This window comes from Dasypus novemcinctus, chromosome 9 (genome assembly GCF_030445035.2).
Source record: "Dasypus novemcinctus isolate mDasNov1 chromosome 9, mDasNov1.1.hap2, whole genome shotgun sequence".
Lineage (NCBI taxonomy): Eukaryota > Metazoa > Chordata > Mammalia > Cingulata > Dasypodidae > Dasypus > Dasypus novemcinctus.
The window spans coordinates 40,884,277-40,896,366 of NC_080681.1; the positions used below are offsets into that span (position 1 = coordinate 40,884,277).

General features: G+C 33.3%; 1 protein-coding gene across 12 annotated transcripts in view; it reads left to right on the top strand.

The window, feature by feature from the left end:
* Positions 1–11,528, top strand: part of ODF2L (outer dense fiber of sperm tails 2 like) — a 58,227-nt gene extending 46,699 nt beyond the window's left edge. For 5 of the 12 annotated variants that reach the window (XM_071217310.1, XM_071217311.1, XM_071217312.1 and 2 more), the window contains 6 exons: positions 1,587–1,697; positions 2,859–2,963; positions 6,591–6,676; positions 6,762–6,924; positions 8,838–8,963; positions 10,964–11,528. In XM_071217310.1, the coding sequence (XP_071073411.1) occupies positions 1,587–1,697; positions 2,859–2,963; positions 6,591–6,676; positions 6,762–6,924; positions 8,838–8,963; positions 10,964–11,092 (720 nt within the window). In that variant the 3' untranslated portion in view covers positions 11,093–11,528. Of the gene's footprint in view, positions 1–1,586; positions 1,698–2,858; positions 2,964–4,968; positions 5,128–6,590; positions 6,677–6,761; positions 6,925–8,837; positions 8,964–10,963 lie in introns of all 12 variants that reach the window. The other 7 variants (XM_058303225.2, XM_058303226.2, XM_071217308.1 and 4 more) reach the window with 3 other exon arrangements.
* The last annotated feature ends 562 nt before the right edge of the window (positions 11,529–12,090 follow it).

Genomic DNA, 12,090 nt, shown 5'->3' on the forward strand with positions numbered 1-12,090 from the left:
CCAATGAGTGAAAGCCATGCTAGTCCTGCATAAAATCCTATATAAACTTATGAAAACTGAGAAACGGGGCTCAGAATTTGGAGGTTGACTCTCCTCTGGGCCCACATGTAATAGATCTGTTCCTCCACCTCTCCAAGTGCCAGTTGGGTTTTTTTGCCACTCAGAACTCTGGGCGTTGCTGCAACACCACTACTGCCTTTCTCGATAGGAACACTCTTCTCACAAAATGCCCAACTTCCTTAGACCTTTATTCAAAAGTCCCCTTCTCAGGACATTTTCACTAGAAGAAATGATCCAATATGTCATTCATATCTTGATTTAATATATATGTTACTTCTTCTTGATTTTTGTCTTTCTACCCCTCTAGTATGTAAGCTCCCAGAAGGAAGGAGTTTTGTTCACTACTGGCATCCCCACTGCCAAGAGAATTTTTTTAAATGACTAATGAGCATATATTTTCATGTATTCATTGATCATTTACATTTCTGCCTTTTAAAATTGCCTATTCATTATCCTTTATATTTGCCTTTTTTCCTAATTACTGTGTAAGAATTCTCTCTGTATTAAAGATAGATTTAACCTTTGCCTTACTTGCTAAAAAATTTTCAAGGTTTGTTTGCCTCAAACACTTGGGGGGAACATATGAAGTCTTGGAGATATATATATATATTTCTTTTATTCTTCTTTTGGGAATCTCTCACATTTGTGCACATCTTGTAAGCAGAAGCACTGACAGCCTTTGATCCAAACTTTTGGTCTTTATAAGTTGTTTGTATAGCATACAACCTTGGAAGATAGCACTAATATCTCCCTCCAGAGACAGGGTAGGCATGCTATTTGTAACAGTCGAGGTCCCAAAACTTGGTATTTGGTAGTAATCCATGTTTTCTCATTGATTTAAAAATCTTACCCATGTCATACACTAAAAATAATATTTTGCATCTCTCTTTTTTCTACTCCACTGATGCCTACCTATATTCTTATGTGACATCATAATTGTAATCATTCTAGTACTTTATACATTTTTTTAGGAGATTCTAGGGATTGAACCCAGGACCTCATACATGCAAAGCACACATGCAACCTTTGGGCTATACCCACTCCACACTGTATACTTTTTAATGTCTTTAAGTATAGAGATTCCCCAATTAGTATTCCTTCCACAATTTTATTAACTAGTCTTTTCTATTAATCCTTCCATAATGAATTAATTTTTCAAATTTCCCTTAGTCCCACCAAATGTTACACTTTTGGTTGAAATTGTATTAAAGTTTTAAATTAATTTGGAAAAAACAGTATTGAGTCATCCCTTCCAAGAACATGGTCTATTTTCAGAAGTCTCTTTTTGTTAGTAAATTTTAAAAGTTTTAAGAAATATATGTTCTGCCTAAGATTTACTAAGGTTATTCATAAGCACTTCTCACAAACCTTTTGGAATTACTGAATTTTAGATGGTCACTATATGAAATAAAAAATAATTATTTTATTAACTTTGTTGCTAAATGAGTGGTTTTTATAATTTTATAGCACTAGAGCATAAATGTATTCTGATGACTTACAAAATCTATTAATATATTCCTTGATAGACTACACTTGCTGCACTGAAGGATGAAGCAGTTTCTGTGGAAAATGAACTGTTAGAATTGCAAGAAGTAGAAAAGCAACAGAGAACCCTTATTGAAGTGTATAAAACTCAGGTGACCATGGAATTTATTGTAATGTTTGTAAATTGGGACACAATTTAAAACACTGCATTTGTTTGAAATCTAAATAAGCAGAACAGAAGAGATATGGGGCTGTTATTATGTGATTAGAATATGATATGCCGCAAACATTTCCTGAGGTCCCAGATCTTTTCATAAATAATTTTTCCAATTCCTGATTCAAACACTGCCTGTGCATGTATTCTTAAAAGTCGATATAAAATTAATTACATAGCAGTAATATAAACCTTAATGTGTAATCTTGTTCATCTTGGTTACATTTGTTTGTTATCTTGTGTACTTAATGGTAATGATTTGGAATAATGACTCTTTTCTAGGGTTTTTAAAAGCCCAATAAATAAACTGACTTATAATTCAGATTTATTCACATGAAAGACCTAGAAGAGAACACGTAACAGTATATAGGGAATAGAGTATGTGTTTAGTGGTAATTTATAGAACTATAGTATTCAAGAAAAACGTCATAAAATGGTAAGACTTACATGAGCCCTTGGATGATGGATAAAAACTGAATTGGTCAATAAAGAGCTTGACTGTATTGGAAGAGAGTTTAAATTAAAGAATAATGAGCTAAGGGTCAAAGTTTAAGGGAGGCAAGGTGTCAGTAAGTAGGAAGGGCCTGCATCTGAATGGATTATGTGGGGAAGATAGAGTCAAGCCAGACACTACGGCAATCACCCAGGCTGGAGTGGGAATGGAGGCTGTGGCGGGCATGGGACTCGCCGTCCAGGGCGTCATCTGGGTCTTCCAGCTGGTGGTTCGGCTGTAGTCCCTCATCAGGAATACCATGGTTGAGTTACCATATTTATATTCACATATTTTTAGCACATTTTGATTTGGAGGAAAAAGTACTTGGAATGGGTGCTAGTTTGGTCCAGAGACTGATTCTTCTGCATTGACCTGCAAAATATGGGAGAAGGCAGGTTAATCATAAAAGGATTGTGGACTAGAGTAGAGCATTGAATGATACACATGTTTAAAGAAGGGATAACACTAGTTAAACATACTGAGGGAGTCGGTAGGGAAATGATGATTTATATGTAATTGAAAATATAAAACTTTTAGCTTTCTATTTTCTCTTGATTCTCATAATAAAATAATACATGTTGCTCTAATTTTATATTTTATTTTCAGGTACAAAAGTTGCAAGAAGCAGCTGAAATGGTAAAAAGTAGATGTGAAAAATTACTACATGAAAATAATCTAATAACCAAAAACAAAAATAAAAAATTAGAGAAGGTAAGCTTGAAATTTTAAATAATAAAAATATTTGTTTTATATGTTTTATATTTTATGCATATTATACAAATCTTTAATTTTAGTCTTTTTCTTTAACACATACCTAGGAATTATCTCTTCTCTGTGTGTAGGAGTTTGTTTTCTGATAAGATCATGTTTTTTCCAAGGTTGAGATGTTTGTTTGTGTGAATGTTTTTTTCACTTTTTCCTTAATATTTGGAAAATAGACGTAAAACATGTTTACTTTTTCTGTTACAAGAGCAGATTTTAACCACTTGAAAAAAAAAGATTATTCCTGAGCATCATCAACTATATGTATGTAAACTCAAAGTTTAAATATTTACTTTTAAACTTCACATAAGAACCATGGTACTTTTAATACCTCTCATTTTTATCTTACCTTTTTTTCTGGTAGTAAATCTTTCGTGTTTAAAGCAGCAAAGGAAATATTCTCTGCTAAATTGTTCTTTTGGAAGAATAATAATTTCTTTAAAAAATACCTAACATCATTTCCTTTTATTCACCCTGTTGCAACAAAATGAGAAGGCCAGTTTTGGCAAGTTAGGATGTTTTTGTGAATATTTTAAAGTTTTCAAATGAAACCTCATCCTTTTCTGGGTCTTTTCATGTTTTTCTGGTAAGTAAGCAGTGACAGCCATAGAACACTGACTCCTGGCTGGAGAGGTCATGGGATGCTGCTGGCGGTTCCAACCGAGTGCAGGAAGGTGACTGCCTCCGGGTTGCCCCTATCTCTTGGGATTGATAAGTTGAGTGTGAAGAAGAGGTCAGCCAGAGCAAACAGTCTGCCTGTGTGCTAAATGCACAACTTACTACCTTCTTGGACAGAATAATTTTGCACCTATTTTTAGCAGACCAGAGAAGAAACCATTTCAACCTTCTGGTCTCCTCACCTTTCCTCATGAGGCATGCCCATGCAGATGACTCCTTTTCTGCCAAGCAGCACTGCACATAAAATCCTATTTAAAACACAAAATGAAACAAAACTACCTAAAAGGCAGAAAGGGCTGGCGCCTGTGTTTTTTAGATACTGTAAAGTCATAATATTTCCTTACTGGCATTTATCCACTAAGAGTGTATGTGGGTGTGAGTATAATAAAATTCTTCTTATTCCTCTTCCACTATTTTAAATATCCTGATTTTTTCATAGGTTCTTAGATGTTTTGGGGACACAAAGATATGTTTTATTCTAGCTTTGTCCTTCATTACCAAGAATGTTAGATGTTGCACAGAAGCTCTAAGTGTTTCCTTTCTAGGTGTTGTTTTTTTCTCCATATGAACATCTCAAATGTCATACGTCTGGTTATTTTTTTCTCTAATTAGCTATATAAGCATTTCTTAAAGTTGCTTCTTACACATTTCCACAAAAGTGCTACAATGAGGAACTGTAGCAGCCAAAGAGATCAATATAAAGAAAGCTGTAGAAGCTTGTTAGGAGTAACACTAATGATCAAATTACATTCTAGTAAGGACTGATGATTAGCTCTCTTCTAATAATACATAGTAAACCCCACTGATTTGGACTAAGGCTAATGAATGAAGCAAGGCTTCTCCAATTTAGTTAAATATCTAAATTATAAGATTAAATTACTAAAAGTGAAAAGTACTTTGAAATAATGCCTAGGTGGTAGAAAACTGCATACTAGCTATCTTGGTAATAATATCTATGCTTGAATACAAATGACAGTATTCAAATAGTTTGTTTTCCTAAGGTTAGACATTCTCCCTACAACCTAATATTTACTATAGTCATTTGCTGAACAAACTGTTTTTGAAAAATAATTGAAGCCCATTCCACATTTGAGTTTTAATGTTCTTATTTAGTAGAGTCTAAATTAATGTTTTCATATTTATTTGGTTGAATTTTTTTGTTTAAAACTTCTATAACTAAAATACTTATTAGTTGTGTATTTAGTATTTAAGATAATAAAAATACTAATGCTGAATGTGTGATCTTGCACTTATTTTCCCTAATGCTACAACTCAGATGAGAGGCCAGATGGAGTCTCATCTGAAGGAGTTAGAGCTCATCCGCGATTCCTTGTCAGCAGCCAAGCAGAAGCTTCTCGAGTGTCAGGAGAGTCTGCAGCACTACAAGGGGAAATGTGCAGACCAGGCGCAGACCATTAGGGAGCTTCAGGGTCAGGTGTCCAGCGGCCGTTCTGAATTTTGCTAGATGTGTTAAAGAAATGCTTTGGAATAATTTCACCAGCTGAGGGCACTCCTGTTAGGGGTTGTTTTTTTTAACTCTCATCTAAATCAATTGATAGAATGTCAGTTTCATGTAGATACTGTAATATTATTTTGCAGGCTATTCTTTTAGTATTTTATGATGAAAACTTGGGGTTTAAAGTTACTAATTTAGTTTTACATTCAAATGTATGTTTAGACATTTGAGGAAATAGCTATATAACATGAAAGAAAGCAAAGCTGTGCTTACATACATACATATGTATTTTTTTCTATACATATATACACACATATATATATATATTTTAAGGAGGCACCAGGGATTGAACATAGGACCCCGTACATGGGATGTGCTCAACCACTTGAGCTACATCGGCTTCCAATATATATATTTTTTGCTGTCAGGATAAGTAAATTGTGCAATTTACTTTACAAGAATGAGAATTTGTTTAGAATTGTGCACCAAGTTTATTGGGATTATTTTCCATAATTTTTTTCAACATATACTTTTTTACTCCATCAGAGCACAGGGATCTGTGTGTCCTATTAATCACCACACAGTATCTCCTAGGTAATGCTTACCACATAGTAAGTACTCAATGAATATTTGTTGAATGAATTAATATATTTTCAAAGGCACATGTTCAAGGATGGTAGCAAGCGTTTTAGGGTTTTTTTTGCAAGACATGTTTAGGAAAGATTCCTTGTCTATCCTCCAAATATAATCTGAATTTTAACTTTGAAATGCATCCTGTTTTAAAAATATATATAAAGAACACTTTGCTAAATTTAAATTCCTGAGAGGTGATTTTTTTCTAAGAAATTATCAAATAGATAAACCTAAATTAATAATTGAAATTGTGAGAATTTTTTTATTATAAAAGCTTCTTAGACTTTAAATTCAGCTTTTTAAAGCAATGGGAAGAATATTCTGTCTTAGCATAGGTCTTCGTATGGACAAGTGTGTCTTGGATTGATTGATTTATTTTGTTTCTCAAAACATATGGTTTTACTCATAGTTACAACTTCACAGATATTAATTAGTATCTATAGGTGAAACAGAAAACTCTAAGAGAAACCCTCAGGTCTAACAGTAGGAGATTAATACTGTTTAAAATGTTTACATTTCAACTTAATAAATGTGCTTTTTCAAGAAAAAAAATGTTCAGAATATTTTAATTGTCATCATCTAGAAAAATTTCCAGTTGATGATTACCATGAGGCAATATTTAAGCCTAATCAGGAATTTAAGAACTTGTTTTTTAAACAATGTAATATTTCTTGGCATTTCTCTGTGAAGGATGAATAATAATATTTATACTTCTTGTTTCTTATGATTGTTATAACAACACAGTATGTAGATTTCTTTGGAAGATGATTATGAACAAAATAAAGAAAACATTTCTGTTTCTCTTCTAGGTTGATGGAAATCATAATCTTCTGACAAAGCTTTCTCTAGAAGAGGAAAATTATCTTATTCAATTGAAGTGTGAAAACCTTAAGCAGTAAGTATTAAATTGACTTAAAATTGGTGTTACATTTTCCTCTACACACTAACATTTTAATATACACATTTTTTTTGGTAAAAAGAAAATTAGAACAGATGGATGCAGAAAATAAAGAGCTTGAAAAGAAGCTGGCAAACCAAGAAGAATGTCTTAAGCACAGCAATCTTAAGTTTAGTGAGAAATCTGCAGAATATACAGCATTGGCCAGACAGCTTGAAGCTGCTTTAGAAGAAGGAAGACAAAAGGTACAAATGGCCTTTATTTAGAAACTTTTTAATTAGTTTACCAAAGACATGTCTTTTTAAATAGACAATATCTCATCTTGCCAAAGTTATTGTTTTTATCCTGATGACAGAGTGAAGGAAGCAATTGCATTTTTGTTCTTTTATCTGCTTTTCCCTTGAGCAAAAATGATACATTACTGGGCCAGAGTTATTTTACTAGAAAAATGATGGTGTGACAGATTAAAGGGCAAAGATGGAAAACATTTTAAAGATGCTCCCTCTTTATTTTACTAAAACCCAGGTGAATGTGCAAATTATTGAAAATTTTGGTTTTGATCAGGATCTAATGAACTGTAAACCCCTTCTTTTGACTAATTATTGTTGCATAAATGAATACATGCAAAAATTAAATTCCAGTGAAATCCATTTGGTTAACATTTAATGAATACCTTTCTATGTGCCAGGCACTCTCCTAATACTTGAGATACAAAGATGACTAAAACTTGGTCAGAACTCTCAAGATTCTCACAGTCTAATAAGGAGGTAATATGTGAACAAACAAATGTCCTCAGTCTGGAGGTGCTATAATAGAGGGCGTGTACAAGGTACACCAGGGGAGTGGTTATTTCAACCAGGAGATGAGGGGAAATGGTTTCAGGGAGATCTCAAAAGAGACATATAAATTTATCAAATGATATGAAAATTTAATCTGATATCCTTGAAACACTGTGGCTCTAATGTCATAAATGTCACATATATACTTTGATTTTTTTAACTCAGGACACAAATTAAAATTGATTTTGAGAGACACATCATTGAATACAAGCTAAGTAGTAAACATGTGCTGCCAGTGTAGAACTGTAACCAGCTTTCTCAGCCTCACCAACCCTTGAAAGGAGAATAAGAAATTATATTCCTGGTTCAGCCTAAGTGGGCTTTGGAAATGCCAGGTACCCTCAGATTCCTTCCCCAAAGTGTTTAGAATTCTCAGATGTGTGTCTGCCCTCCCCTTTCTCTCCTGCTGCAGTAGAATGTGGGGCTATCTCTTGTTACGGCTCACGTGAGGAGTGCTGTCACTGCCCTGTCACCACTGTCCACATTGAGGCGGCAGTGCCTGGGGCATGGATATTTGTCCTGAGGGCTCTTTCTCTCACAGCTTCAATGCTGCTAAATTCCTTGACTTACAGTTGGCTTTAGAATTTGTGGAGAAATCTTTGTAAGTCACTTTATAATAACTTAGGACTATGTCCATAGCCATTAGATTTGTGGACAGGCCTTCTCACTAGCTCTTGGCTTCTGGACTAGTCCCTGCCTCCACTTTCATTCACGTGGCTCCAACTCACCATTCTTGCAAATAGGCTCCCACATATCTGAATCTTTAAATGAGCATAGCTGAGCTGGACTTTTTGCTAAAATGGGCTACCAGAGAAATATGAAAACTCAAATTTAGACCACTTAGGAGTGAATGAACGAAAAACAAATCACTCTGAAAGAAGTTAGCCTCCCCCTTTTTTCTTCTTTTGTGAAGTGTACACATTCCCCCACCCCAATTCTGTCCATCCAAGCCCATAACCACCATTTAATGAGAACTTTCTATGCTCCCTCATTATCATGGTGCATATAAATTCTATAAAACATGGCAGTTGGTCACATATGGTTGTAAAAATATACAGCTACCTAAGTCACAGACCAGTGAACATGTAAACACCTCTTCCATCCCAAGCTAATTTTGCATATATTTATACTGCAAAGATAAATACAGATACTTATACTATAAGTGCTTCCTCAAGCTAGAACAACAATATTTTCTAATTATTTAGCATCCAGTTAATGTCTGTTTGGGAAAAGAAGTACAGTGTAACCATGCCAAGGCTTTAAATCATATTTTAAAGAGAGCACATTTAGTTATTTTACTCTTTTAATAAAAATTACAGGTTTCTGAAGAAATAGAGAAAATGTCATCTAGAGAAAGGGCTTTACAAGTTAAAATATTAGATCTGGAAACTGAGCTTAGAAAGAAAACTGAAGAACAAAATCAACTTGTTTGCAAATTGAACAGTGTAAGTATTAGTAAGACTTAATGTATCATCATATAAAATAAATTTAGTGTTTAACATTCTTGCCATGTAGTTTAGTTAAGCAGTTAAAAGAAGTGAGGGGAAACAGAGTCACTATTTTACTGATAATATTAAGAAATAACAAATAATATAAATCATAAAACATAAAAATGTCAGGATCATGCCCAAAATGAATTATCCTTCCTCCCTGGTAGCATCTTGTTATATTTCCCCCAAGTCTCATCAGGTCCTTTCTCTGCTTATTACCTTTACATGACAGCTGCTTAAAGAAAGTTACAGACATAATCTATTTTCTCCCTGGTATGAACTTTTCTTTTTCAGATAAATGCAATTTAAACTATTTTAGAGTTATATTTTGTATCAGTCTTGAACATTGAATATTAATTTTAGAAAGTTTTTTTAAATAAATATTCAGAGTTGCTATATCTGCATATAAGTTAGATGACTTTGTATACTCAACCATGAAATGAGAATACCAAATTAGTTGTGTGTAATTCATTTTCAATGTGTTTGTTCCTCCTAAATATTCATGAAATAGCAATTGGCATAAGATACTCTAAAATCTAGCACTATCTGTGATTAAATTACGTAAAAACCATCTACTTAACAATGCCTTAGAGAATAATGATCCTGTATTTCTTCCAGGAGCCAGATACTCGTGAAAACTGTTTTTCATTTCCAAGTGTCTAAAAGTTGAAAAGCTGAAGGGTGCAAAGGTTAAATGATTTTTGACATGCATCATTAGTTAAATGTTATTGCCAAGAAAAGTTTTATGGCAGTTTAATCATAGCAAAGCACTTATCACTTTTAAATTAGCACAAGTATTTCATTTATTTCTAATTTGTTTTTAACTCACCATCAGACTTTTGTAAATGTGAGTGATGTTCTTTATGTAATTGAAGTCTCTGACACAATAAAATATGTTTATTAAGAAGATGGGGTAGGTTTTTCTTTAATGTCCCCAGTATTTCTCTGAAGCTACTAAAAATCATAGGTTTAAAATACAATGTTTTGTTAAACCTGATAATGTTTGCAGCAGTAAAAATCTCGAATTCTAAGTATAGGTTTAGATATTGCTGAAAAATACGCTATTTGTTCTGTTTCTCCAGTTCAGTGGGCATTTTGTATCCATGCCTTAGCACCAATTGAATTTCAAGTCCCTTGAGAGCCTGTCTCATGTTTGGTTATATCCCTGGTGCCTTCCACAGTGCCCTCCCCACAGTAGCAGGTTTTCAGATTTTCTCCCCAATTTCTCATTGGACAGCAGAGTGGATGCACAGACCCAAGGGTGACCTCAGCAGTTTAACCCAAGCAACCCTCCTGGAGCCTGAAATATCTTTGAAGTCTTATATACTATCTGAAAATCCGCACACATTTTGCATTTTGCCCTACAATATTTATGTGCTTGTGTTAATATTTTTCTCCCCAAATTGTGTGAAATTGATATTCTGTAAAGATTTGCTGTGTTCATTCTGTGACTTTGTGTAGGCCAGTCTAGCATATTGTGTCACATCATTCCCCTACCCTTGACAGGCATAGCTTAATTTGAGAAGATATCAGGTATCATTGAACACCTGATATGAAAGAAAGAAAAGATCTCTTTTATCAAGGTGACTATGTTTTCACTGGAAACTAGATGGTATTTGTAGCCTGTCTTTAAAGCATTTTCAGTGAAAACAACTTTAAATAATAATCATTTATTAATTGTGTTAAATATGTAATAATTTGGGGCTTATGTGCATATGGATTACAGCAAGCTGTATCACAGTAGAGATGAAGGATGCATGTATTTTCAAGTATTCTGAATTTTAAAGAAAAGTTGGCTCTAAGATAAATTATTAATGAACATATTAGATGTGAGGAATCTTTCTTTTTACAAATGTATTCAGTTAATATATATGTGAAGTTTCTTTAGTGACTATTATCCTTTGATCTGAATGCTATTATTGAACATCTGTATTTATTTATCTATTTTTATTTAGAAAGCACAACATCAGGAAGTGCGTTTGAAAGAAATACAACATAATCTTGAGAAGTCGGAGAATCAAAACGAGAGTATTAAGAATTACTTACAGTTTCTTAAAACTTCTTACGTAACTATGTTTGGATAAAATGTTAAATTTATTTTCTATGAGCAGTAGGTTTAAGTTGGAGTTTAAAAAGAGATTAGGTAAAAAATAAATTACTGCCTGTTGTTATACATTATGATTTATGGGTGGTCGTTTTTATGTAACAATTTTCGAAACATAATTTATTATCCACTTGTAACTTTAAAACAAGACAGATGTTAATATTTCTCTCTTCTGGGTAATTTTCATTTAAGTCTAGTTTAATTCCTATTTAAACCATATTGGCTTTTCAGAATATATTTTATACACATACACAGAAGAAACCAGAGTCATACTGTGGAACTATTTGTAGCCAACATTTAGGTGAATTTGTAATAAGTCCAGGCCAATTATGAACTAAATACATGATCGTAAATAATTCTTTTAAATTGTGGTGCTGTACATATTAATATAATAAAGGAAAATATTCTGGATTTTACTTCTAGTAATTGTATAATTATATACTTTCTAAAGATATGTCTGTATACCTAATATTTCAAATATAGCTAAGCCACCATTAAAACTTAAGTTAGTTTTTAAAGAAAGAATTTTAAGTCATAGCTATTAAATACCAATTGATAATGACAGATGAAAACATATTGGCATGCACTGTTTATTTATAAAGAGTAAGCACTCAGGCTTTCCCATTATAATCTCTTTTGTTCTTCATTTTATGCTCCTAATTATCTGATGTTATTATTGTAGACTGTTGAAAGCCCCTGAGTTAACTAAAAGACTAAAGAAGAACAATTTGGGCTACCCTTCCCCTTGCCAATTCACACAAGATGATTAAACAAAAAAAAAAGCACTCTTAATACCAAAAAACTTCATTATTGGAATGAAGTAGAAAAGATACCAAGAACTTATTCCCTGTAATATCCTACCCTCTGCATGGTAGGATTCTCCAGAAGGCAATGGATAGTTTAGCAAGGGATCAAGTAAGAATGACTCCTCTCAGACCATGGCTTGAGAACTGTTTGTTCTCAGGAACAGTTGAGTCT